Source organism: Salvelinus alpinus, chromosome 10, assembly GCF_045679555.1.
Source record: "Salvelinus alpinus chromosome 10, SLU_Salpinus.1, whole genome shotgun sequence".
NCBI lineage: Eukaryota > Metazoa > Chordata > Actinopteri > Salmoniformes > Salmonidae > Salvelinus > Salvelinus alpinus.
The window spans coordinates 34,369,640-34,381,813 of NC_092095.1; the positions used below are offsets into that span (position 1 = coordinate 34,369,640).

Sequence of the window (12,174 nt, forward strand, 5' to 3'; positions counted from 1 at the left end):
GCCCTTCTTTTGACCAGGTACCATTTGGGATGCCCTGGTATGTTGGGTTTAATTGTGTTTATGTAATGTTTAGCCTTGCTTACCAGGATTATAGTGAAGATGGCTGAGAACGAGACTAATGACGTGTTATTGTGAATTTGCTAGTTTATATACGGTACTAGACCGTTTTGTTGATTTATAAGTATTTGGGTATTACTTCAAGAATTGAACGACTTGGACAGATGGCTGACTTCCATCCTGACTGTCATTTAGGTGATCTTCCAGGCCAAGCGGGGGATCAGCTACATGGGAGATGTGGTGGTGGATGACGTGACCTTCCAGAACTGCACCCCTCCCCTCAGCCCAGAGCAGCCGTGTGGGCCTGAGGAGTACACCTGCTCCAATGGATACTGCATCCCAGAGGACAACCTGTGTGACTTCCTCAACCACTGTGGAGATGGCTCCGACGAGGACCCCTATATCTGCAGTGAGTGAGAGACCCTTCGCCTGCCCGTTTGATAATAATTAATTAAAAAACAGTGTTACTTACAGCAGCTTTTGTTGAATTTTGTGTGATTATTTTTAATTTCACCTTTTATTTAACCAGGTAGGCCAGTTGAGAACAAGTTCTCATTTACAACTGTGACCTGGCCAAGATAATGTAAAGCAGTGCGACAAAAATAACATCACAGAGTTACACATGAACAAACGTACAGTCAATAACACAATAGAAAAATCTACAGTTGAAGTCGTTTTTCAACCACTCCACAAATGTATTGTTAACAAACTATAATTTTGATAAGTCAGTTAGGACATCTACTTTGTGCATGACACAAGTCCTTTTTCAAACAATTGTTTACAGACAGATTATTTCACTTATAATTCACTGTATCACAATTCCAGTGGGTCAGAAGTTTACATACACTAAGTTGACTGTGACTTTAAACAGCTTGGAAAATGATGACATGGCTTTAGAAGCTTCTGATAGCATAATTGACATCATTTGAGTCAATTGGAGGTGTACCTGTGGATGTATTTCAATGCCTACCTTCAAACTCAGTGCCTCTTTGCTTGACATCATGGGAAAATCAAAAGAAATCAGCCAAGACCTAAGAAAAAAAATTGTAGACCTCCACAAGTCTGGTTCATCATTGGGAGCAATTTCTAAATGCCTGAAGGTACCACGTTCATCTGTACAAACAATAGTACGCAAGTATAAACACCATGGGACCACACAGCCGTCATACTGCTCAGGAAGGAGACACGTTCTGTCTCCTAGAGATGAACGTACTTTGGTGCGAAAAGTGCAAATCAATCCCAGAACAACAGCAAAGGACCTTGTGAAGATGCTGGAGGAAGCAGGTACAAAAGTATCTATATCCACAGTAAAACGAGTCCTATATCGACATAACCTGAAAGGCCGCTCAGCAAGGAAGAAGCCACTGCTCCAAAACCGCCATAAAAAAACCAGACTATGGTTTGCAACAAAGATCGTACTTTTTGGAGAAATGTCCTCTGGTCTGATGAAACAAAAATAGAACTGTTTGGCCATAATGACCATTGTTATGTTTGGAGGAAAAAGGGGGAGGCTTGCAAGCCGAAGAACCCCATCCCAACCGTGAAGCACGGGGGTGGCAGCATCATGTTGTGGGGGTGCTTTGCTGCAGGAGGGACTGGTGCACTTCACAAAATAGATGGCATCATGAGGGACGAAAATGATGTGGATATATTGGAGAAACATCTCAAGACATCAGTCAGGAAGTTAAAGCTTGGTCGCAAATGGGTCTTCCAAATGGACAATGACCCCAAGCATACTTCCAAAGTTGTGGCAAAATGGCTTAAGGACAACAAAGTCAAGGTATTGGAATGGCCATCACAAAGCCCTGACCTCAACCCTATAGAATATTTGTGGGCATAACTGAAAAAGTGTGAGCGAGCAAGGAGGCCTACAAACCTGTCTCAGTTACACCAGCTCTGTCAGGAGGAATGGGCCAAAATTCACCCAACTTATTGTGGGAAGCTTGTGGAAGGCTACCCAAATTGTTTGACCCAAGTTAAACAATTTAAAGGCAATGCTACCAAATACTAATTGAGTATATGTAAACTTCTGACCCACTGGGAATGTAATGAATGAAATAAAAGCTGAAATATATCATTCACTCTACTATTATTCTGACATTTCACATTCTTAAACTAAAGTGGTGATCCTAACTGACCTAAGACAGGGAATCTTTACTAGGATTAAATGTCAGGAATTGTGAAAAACTGAGTTTATGGTGGATGTAAACTTCCGACTTCAACTGTATGTACGGTGTGTGCAAATGTAGAAGAGTAGGGAGGTAAGGCAATAAATAGGCCATTACTGTGGTGGCAATGGTGTTTTTAATTAAGTGTACAATCTAATGTAACATTCAACCTTAAAATGAGTAACACATCCATGGCCACATTTTGAGCATTATGTAAATATGAATGTCTTGTTATGTAATCCTATTATCTTCTCAATTGCTGTCATTATCTGTGCAGAATCTCAAATGACAATCACTTGCACCATGTAGCCTACTTTTCTAATGTATTCTCAACTGCAATCCAAGTCATTCGGTTCTGCTATTAGATGAAGCACAGTGATAACACATTCATCTGTTGTATAAGTGAACAAAATAGCTGACATTGTGTTCCCATTTGAACTTTGCTGTGCTTTTAAATAATTGAAAGCACAGTGATAAACATTTCGGTGACAACTAAACCAAAAAATCTGACATTGTTTTTCCATTGGAATTTGGTTGTGCTATTAGATTAGTCTCCCTAGGCAGACAGTTGCCTCCCACGATGTATCCAATGCTACGGTATACACTGCTCTTGCCTAGCGTCGGGTTTGCGAGACTACTTTTACATAGTTAAAAGTATAGTGATAAATTGTAATAACTTTAGGCTGATTTTTGAGTGGGTGAATATACAGTGAGCTCCAAAAGTATTTGGACAGTGCTTTTTTGTTGTTGTTTGGCCTCTGTACTCCAGCGCTTTGGGTTTGAAATGATACAATGACTACGAGGTTAAAGTGCAGACTGTCAGCTTTCATTTGAGCGGTAGAGGTACGTGAGTAAAATCTCTTGAGGAAGCGAAGCCAGTAAAAATGCCATATTACAACCTTTGTTGTGATAATTGCGGCGTTTGCTCTATAACCCTGTCACGTTTCTGACCTTATTTCCTTTGTTTAGTCTTTATTTAGTTGGTCAGGACGTGAGCTGGGTGAGTATTATCTATGTTGTCTGTTTCTATGTGGGGTTTCTTGTTTGGCCTTATATGGTTCTCAATCAGAGGCAGGTGTTAGTCATTGTCTCTGATTGGGAACCATATTTAGGTAGCCTGTTTTTGTAGTGTGTTTTGTGGGTGATTATTCCTGTTCGTGTGTTCATCTGGTCTGTGTTCACTAGTTCGGGACTGTAGTGTCTTCAGTTCTTTCTGTCAGTTTGTTGTTTTTTGTTCGTTGTTTAAGTAGCCTATTAAAATATGGATTATCATCACGCTGCAGTTTGGTCCTCCTCTCTTTCACCCGAAGACAGCCGTTACAAACACATTCGTTCGTATGCCACCGTGATGTACAATAAGGCCGTTACAACAACAAGACAACAGTCACACAGTGGCGGAATAAATTCAACTATACATACGTTTGTTTCATCACAAAACCGGAGAGCAACATCTGTCAGTTGAAGTCCCCGAACCAAATATTGCATGTTACAAATAGTTATATAATCTGCAGCATGGTCAAGTAATTTAATGTTTTTGACAGTTTAATTAACAACTACTGATTTACAACCACAGAGTTACCGCACGTCAGCACAAAGACGACAGGGGAACTGCCTCAGCTATTCCAGCACCGTTTCAACTTAAACATTTAAACATCATCAAATTAGGGCGGCAGCGTAGCCTAGTGGTTAGAGCATTGGACTAGTAACCGAAAGGTTGCAAGTTCAACATTTTTTTTAACAAGGCTATATATGCTTATACACTGAAATCAAACTTAAAGATACCTTAAACTATTTAGTCCAATTAATGTTACTTAAAATCATGTGGCTGTCCTTGGTATCATCCCTTTTGGTTGTAATCTCATTGATCAACGTCTCAACCAAATATTACTCAATTATCCACATCGAAATGACGTGGTGTGCCAAGTGTGGAAGTTATTTATGTCATGGTGAGTATACTAATGACTAATTAAGCTCTCTTCCTCTCTGTCTCTCTCTCTCACTCTCTTACAGAGGGCTTCAGTGGACACTGCAACTTTGAGTTTGACCTCTGCTCCTGGCGCCAGTGCCGGCAGGACAATTTCGATTGGCTTATCAAAGCGGGCAGCACACCGACCACTGGCACAGGTCCATCTACTGACCACACCCTGCGGGACCCGTCTGGCCACTACCTCTATGTGGAGAGCTCTTTCCCCCAGGCAACCGGAGACGCCGCTAGAATCTCAGGACCCCTCCTCAGCCGCAGGAGCAAGCAGTGCAAGGTCAGGCAAAGGTCAGGGCAGAGACTGTAGATAACAGTTCGGGATCCATGTGGGTGTTACTCGGTCGAGATAAAAGTGTCATCTGATCAATACATGGACACAAGGGTTGGTTCTGGTCGGTCCCTGGATGGGAGACCAGATGCTGCTGGAAGTGGTTTTGGAGGGCCAGTAGGAGGCACTCTTTCCTATGGTCCCCCCCAAAAAATATCCCAATGCCCCAGGGCGGTGATGGGGGACATTGTCCTGTGTAGGGTGCCGTCTTTCGGATTCAACGTTAAACGGGTGTCCTGACTCTCTATGGTCACTAAAGATCCTAAGTCACTTATCGTAAGAATAGGGGTGTTAACCCCAGGGTACTGGCTAAATTCCCACTCTGGCCATCATGCCATCATGGCCACCTAATTATCCCCAACTTCCAATTGGCTCATTCATCCCCCCTCCTCGCCCCTATAACTATTCCCCAGGTCATTGCCGTAAATGCGAATGAGTTCTCAGTCAATTTACCTGGTAAAATAAGGGATAAATAAACATAGGGTTCATAGGTGAGGGTTATACGGTGTGTAATGATTTGGTTAATTTGTTTTAAAGTCAAATTCAGTGTGATGGTGTAATCCACCATACAAACCTACAGACAGATTAAGGGAGGAGGTTTAGGTGGATTATGAAGTAGAATTGGGGGATTATGTATAAAGGACTGGGTCAGTCAGTATCTCCTCCCTCTGTGTGTGACGAGATCAGCCAGTGCAGTGGGTGAGTCCAGGGGCCATCTCTCTTCTCTCTCTGACTGAGCTCACGTCAGTCAGTCTGTCTGAGGCCGGCCTTCTTATTGAGTGCCTCGTTTGTAGGGAACTGTGTCTATCTCATCTCGGGCTGGACCTGCCAACCAATCACACACGCAGCTGACAGGCGCCAATTAAACAGAGCGAGGGGAGGAGGGGAAGAGAGGGAGGAGAGAAGAAGCGGTAGTTTAGTCTTCTCGCTGCCTCCTGCCCTCCCTCTGCATCGAGTTGCATTTGGTAGAAAACCCCTGTGGAACTCCTTAGCACTGCGTTTGAGTGGCTGACGTTGTGGGCTAGCCGTAATGAACAGGGGAAATAGAAGGAAATGAATGGAGCTACGGAGATGACCTTTTGTATATAGATAGACCTCTTGCTTTGCTTTCATGGTCTACGGGGAGGTGAAAGGAATGATCATAATAAGAGTGTTGCAGTGAAAGGTCAATGGTAATGCAGAAAGCATGAGTCTCAGGTGCTTGTTACTTTGGTCAGATTTACTGAATCAAATCAAACTGTATTTGTCACATGCGCCGAATACAACAAGTGTAGACCTTACCGTGAAATGCTTACAAACCCTTAACCAACAGTGCAGTTCAAGAAAAGTTCATATATTTCCCAAATGAACTACAGTAAAAAAATATATAAAAAGTAACACAATAGCATAACAATACCGAGGCTATATACAGGGGGTACCGGTACCGAGTCAGTGTGCGGGGGTGCAGGTTAGTTGAGGTCATTTGTACATGTAGGTAGGGGTGAAGTGACTATGCATAGATAATAAACAGTGAGAAGCAGCAGTGTACAAAACAAATGGAGGGGGGGGTCAATGTTAATTGTTCAGCAGTCTTATGGCTTGGGGTTAGAAGCTGTTAAGGAGCCTTTTGGTCCTTTACAAGTCAGGGGTATTTAAACTTCACTTTAATGAGTAGAGGAAAGTCTGTCATTGCTTAAATAGCATGGTATTTCTCCGACTGTCTGTGCTTATCCAGCTAAAAATTTGATGGTACAGATGGAGGTATTTTAAGATTTTAGTCAGTTAAGAACAAATTCTTATTTTCAATGACGGCCTAGGAACAGTGGGTTAACTGCCTTGTTCAGGGGCAGAACGACAGATTTGTACCTTGTCAGCTCGGAGATTCGATCTTGCAACCTTTCGGTTACTAGTCCAACGCTCTAACCACTAGGCTACGAGTTAGTTTAACCAATTAAACTTGGCCACACTTGCATGACTTCACTATGTTTGTCACTTTCCTGTGTGTGTGTCCCTTCCCTTCTCCAGATCCGCTTCTACCTGCACATGTCTGGAGACGCCTTAGGAACGCTGAACGTGTTCCAGGTCACCAGCTCCTCAGGTCACCAGCTCCTCCTCAACCTGACTGGAGACCAGGGAAACTACTGGCAGAGGAGGGACATCCAGCTGACCTCTCAGGAAGACTTCCGGGTCACCTTCGAGGGCAAGGTGATGACATTTTTTTATTGAATTCTTGTGACTTATGTTCATCTTGTGCATATCTGATATAGCATTTGTATCTGTGAATGTTGCTGTTACTGTGCCATGAAAAAGTATTTGCCCGCTTTCTGATTTACTCTATTTTTTGCATATTTTATATACTGAATGTTATCAGATCTTCAACCAAAACCTAATATTAGATCAAGGGAACCTGAGTTTACAAAGAATAAAACATTATTTATTATTTCTTTATTTAATTAGCAAAGTTAAGCAACACCCAATTCCCCCATGTGAAAAAGTAATTGCCCATTTACACTCAATAACTGGTTGTGCCACCTTCAGCTGTAATGACTGCAACCAAATGCTTCCTGTAGTTGTTGATCAGTCTCTCACATCGCTGTGGAGACATTCTGGCCCACTCTTGCATGCAGAACTGCTTTAACTCAGCGACATTTCTGGGTTTTCAAGCATGAGCTGCTCGTTTCAAGTCCTGCCACAACATCATAATTGGGATTAGGTCTGGACTTTGACTAGGCCATTCCAAAACTCCAAATGTGTTGCTTTTCAACCATTTTCATGTAGACTTGATTGTGTTTTGGATCATTGTCTTGCTGCATGACTCAGCTGCGCTTCAGCTCACAGACGGATTGCCTGACATTCTCATGTAGAATTCTCTGATACAGAGCAGAGAATTCATGGTTCCTTCTATTAAGGCAAGTTGTCTAGGTCCTGAGGCAAAAAAGCATCCCCAAACCATCACACTATCAAATCAAATGTTATTGGTCACATACACATATTTAGCAGATGAGTACGCACCCTTGTGGGGCCCCTGTGTTGAGGATCAGTGAAGTGGAGGTGTTTTTTCCAACCTTCACCACCTGGTGGCGGCCTGTCAGGGAGTCCAGGACCCAGTTGCACAGGGCGGGGTTCAGACCCAGGGCTCCAAGCTTGATGATGCGCTTGGAGGGTTCTACTAAGGCTGAGCAATCGTCAATGAACAGCATTCTTACATAGGTATTCCTCTTATCCAGATGGGATAGGGCAGTGTGCAGTGCAATGGCGATTGCATCGTCTGTGGATCTATTGGGGATGTAAGCAAATTGAAGTGGGTCTAGTGTGTCAGGTAAAGTAGAGGTGATATGATCCTTAACTAGCCTCTCAAAGCAATTCATGATGACAGAAGTGAGTGCTACAGGGCGATAGTCATTTAGTTCAGTTACCTTGGCTTTCTTGGGTACAGGAACAATGGTGGACATCTTGAAGCAAGTTAGGACAGCAGACTGGGGACCTGCTTGACCATTGGTATGAGGTTCTTGCTGTGGAATGCAGTGTTTGGTTTTCGCCAGGCATAATGGGATCCATTAGAAAGGTGGCAAGCACTTTTTCACGGCACTGTATATGTTTACTATCTTTATCTTATCCGTCTTGCCACAACTAAAGTTCCCTGTGGAACAATTATGCTATTTTATTATATCCTAAGGTGGGCCGCAACGCCAAGGGGGACATCTGTCTGGATGACATCACCTTCTCACCAGGCTGCCTACTCTCGTCTACGTCAGAAGCACTGGAGACTCCACCCCCATCAGGTATGATGTCATGATGTCACTCCGGGTGCATCTCAATAGTCTTAAGTGGCCTCCTCGTCTCCTTGTTTCCTCTCCTTCATAATAGTCTGAAAACCTACCCACTGGGAATTGACTTTGGCCTGTTCAGTTTCTTCGCATTAGCGTAGATGAAGGATAGAAGGAGAAGAAAGAACTAAGTACTACATTATTTAGGGAATAGGGTTTAATTTGAGACGGTTAGTCATGGTTTTGCGGGCATAAATGACTGAGTGAACCAAGCGGTATCAGTCAGTGAATAAAGAACGGCTTGGTCTCCATTCAGATGATTGTACGTTTCCTCTGCATTCTTCCTGTTCTTTACGAGCCAACCCTTGAGAGACGAGAGAAAGGGACAACAACGTGAACTGATTTAGCCCCATTGTCACAGTGGTGCATAGCAGCTATAATTGCCCTTTCTAATGTATAGCTTTACTGTTGTATTGGGTGTCAGAGTGGAAGAGAGAAGAGGAGAGGGAGAGAAGAGGGGGGTTTTGAGGGGATGGGGAAGGCTTTGTGTGTGGCCTCTTTAAGGGACCCCTAGTGATCTGCTGGGCTGGACTATAGGGGCCTTATACACAATAGTCCTGTTGTGTGCTTCTATATCTCTTTCTTTCTTCCTTTCTCTCTCTCTCTCTTTCTCTCTCTCTCTGACTTACTCACAGCCACAGAATGTGTTTGAGAATGCAACCTAGCCTGCTGTGAGTCTGCCAACAGGCAGGGGCATTAATGAGTCATCACATGACTTTAATGGAGTCTCAGCTCAATGGTAGTCAGCGGGAGTCAGCGGGAGTTAGCGGGAGTCGGCGGGAGTCAGTGTGAATATGAGGATGTTGGTAATGATATGTTGATATCCAGCTTGCTCTTTTTTTTTACAATTGCTGTGCGTGCATTTGCGTTTGCTGAAATGTTACACTTGTTTCGGGATTATCCTTATGTCAGTCGGAGATTTTGGCTCACAGACATTTGTGCGTTATGACATCCCCCACCAAGAAAACAAAATGATTTGTGTCTCCCAAATGGAACTATGTGCAAACCCGTAATTTAAGAAACCCCTGCAATGGAGAGAGAGACCTATGCCAAAATGGCTTTGACGGATGTAGTTGAGAAAATGGCTGTCTTTCCTCTTACATGAAATATGATTTTGGCCAGACCAATGGCAGTACGCTTTAGTCCTCTCACTGGACTTTTTATGTTAAACACACTTGTATATTATATTCCGTGGTCATTGATAGCAATGGGGAAGGAATACGGGCTGTTAATACGGTGTAATATAGTCCGAATAACACAATGTAGTCAAATGTCTAATAAAACAAAATGAGATACAAGCAACTGAGAGGAGGGGAAGATCTAAGGGAGAGGTACACCAACCATCTGTATGTGCATCAGAAGACGAGGCCACTCGTCCTTCTACTATCATTACCCCAACATTATTATTCCATTTGGAACGAGTCAATCCCAAGGACGGCAGCCCCACAATCTCCTAGATCAATTACAAAAGAAATCCGATCACCAGGCAAGCAAGGTCGACCTGGCTTTCTCTCTTCTTCCTTTTTCGAATCCATTTTCTATGATGAATGAAATGCGGCTGAACTTGTTTTCGCTCTTCCTCCTCTCCCCCCTCTTCCTCAGAAAGAGCGTGATAGCATCAGAAAACATTTGAGCAATTGTCTCAGATAAATCAAGCTCAAATGTAGAATCCATGCCTTTTATGAGATGCTACTCTATGGCTGTCTCCCATATGGTACTCTATTCCCTATGTATTGTACTATTTTTGACCAGGGCCCTATGTTGCCATTTAATATGTAGCGTATGATGTATAATGGTATGTAACGACCGTGGACTAATCACATCAAAAGCGGTGGAGAATGGGCCTGTTGTTGAGGAGGACAGGGAGATGAAAGACAGTCTATTTAGATGAGAGGGAATGAGTCAAAGTGATGGAAAGCCACGTGGGACAAATGTAATCAGACAGCAGTGTGACGGCACCTGATCCAAGAAGAGATTCATGACTGTAACAGGTCATTACCGTAAGATTGTTGAGAGTCTGGATGTGGTTGCTCTGTGATGGTTATGGATCATGTTGTCAGTAACACACAACCCACCAGACAATAAAGACAGAATCCACAGATTCTTGTACTCCTCAATCCACCAGGGGACAATATCCTACCCTGGGTGAGTATATGGGGTCGAAGGGCAGTGGGTCATTACAGTACCTGTGTACCAGTGGAGGCTGCTGAGGGGAGGACAGCTCATAATAATGGCTTGAATGGAGTGCATGGAATGGCATCAACTAAATTAGATCCACTTTTAATGTACAGGCTTCTGAGCCATCATATCCCATAATGATCATCATATGAAAGTCCATTAATCCTCGGTATAATCTGCACTAACATTCAGTCTTTCATGCAGAGGGTGGGAGAGGTGGCAGTAGAGGTGAATGGGGGAATAAATAAATAGAGTTTGGCTTGCTGTTATGGTAGAACATATCAGACCTGGGTTCAAAAACTATTTTAAATCTTTCAAATGCTTTGAGTGTTTGCTCTATCCTGCTTGGAGTGCTAAGTGGGCAGGGTTTGCAGTTTTGGGACCTTTCTGTTTGGTCCATTAAGCCCGGCTAGCTCAATCAAGCACATATACATTATTTTAAATTATTTATTACCCTTTGAACCCTGGTCTGGATCATACAAGTACAAAATCAGCTATTTACAAAGGCAGAAACAACTTTAAACATTTGAAATGACTTGAATGTATGGAAATGATTGTCATGGTAGACCAAACTCTTTCTTCGTTACTTTTGAGAGCCAAAATGGTTTCCTGTTTTTCCATATCCATGGATGGCCCCAAATTGCACCCTATTCCCTTTGTGATGCCCTAATTTTGACAGTAGGACTCTGGTCAAAAGTAGTGCACTATGTAGGGAATAGGGTGCACATCATGCCACTGTGGTGGGACCATATTCCTTCTGGTCCTGTGCACCTGAAGAAGTGGAAGAAAATATTAGAGGGGATTTATCCCCCTTTCTTTGCTTGAATTACTGGGACCACCCCTCTTCATCACGCATCATCACGCCTCTCTAATACTCCCAAACACCAAGTCTGACCGCACTGGAATGCCTGGCTCCTATACAGCCACAATTGCAGTCCCACATCCCCTCTTCTCAGCCGTCTACTCCCCCTCCTTCTGATACAAAGCCTTACTGCTCCCCTCCTTTGTCCTCCTAAGCCACTGACTGAAAGAGAGGCTAATGTATCATTCAGATCGTCTGCTTGCTTGGCTTACTTTTTATATTAAATTTGAATTCTTGGCCTTTCAGGTCTCTTTGCTTGTTTTGCGATTCAGGATCAGCTTTGCCTTTTAGATCACAATTAATAACGTTACATGCACAAACGGGGGGAACTGATACTAGATCAGCACTCCTAGTCTGAGACACTTGATGTCGTTTCGACGAATGGCTTGACTCAACTGTATGGATTTGACAGTTTTGTGAACTCCACTAGACGTCATTAGCCCGACATTATGAAGGTGAAGTTCTGATCGTGCAGAGGTGAGCTCACCATCTCAATACCTGCATTATTTAAAAGCAACTGCCTCTTTATTGTCACCTTGGGCCTTTTTATCCAGTCTGTGTGTGTGTGCATGTACACTACATTACCAAAAGTATGTGGACACCTACTCGTCGAACATCTCATTCCAAAATCATGGGCATTAATATGGAGTCCCCCCCCCCCACCCCTTTGTTGCTATAACAGCCTCCAGGCTTTCCACTAGATGTTGGAACATTTGTTGCGGGGACTGCGGGGAGCATTGGTGAGGTCGGGCACTGATGTTGGGCGATAAGGCCTGGCAGTCGGCATTCCAATA

The 12,174-nt window shown here is 43.3% G+C and overlaps 1 protein-coding gene across 1 annotated transcript in view; it reads left to right on the forward strand.

The window, feature by feature from the left end:
- Nucleotides 1-12,174, forward strand: part of malrd1 (MAM and LDL receptor class A domain containing 1) — a 130,610-nt gene that overhangs the window by 57,321 nt on the left and 61,115 nt on the right. Inside the window, exons 16-19 of the mRNA XM_071329042.1 lie at nucleotides 253-466; nucleotides 4,236-4,483; nucleotides 6,539-6,718; nucleotides 8,190-8,295. Of these exons, the coding sequence (XP_071185143.1) occupies nucleotides 253-466; nucleotides 4,236-4,483; nucleotides 6,539-6,718; nucleotides 8,190-8,295 (748 nt within the window). The remainder of the gene's footprint in view (nucleotides 1-252; nucleotides 467-4,235; nucleotides 4,484-6,538; nucleotides 6,719-8,189; nucleotides 8,296-12,174) is intronic.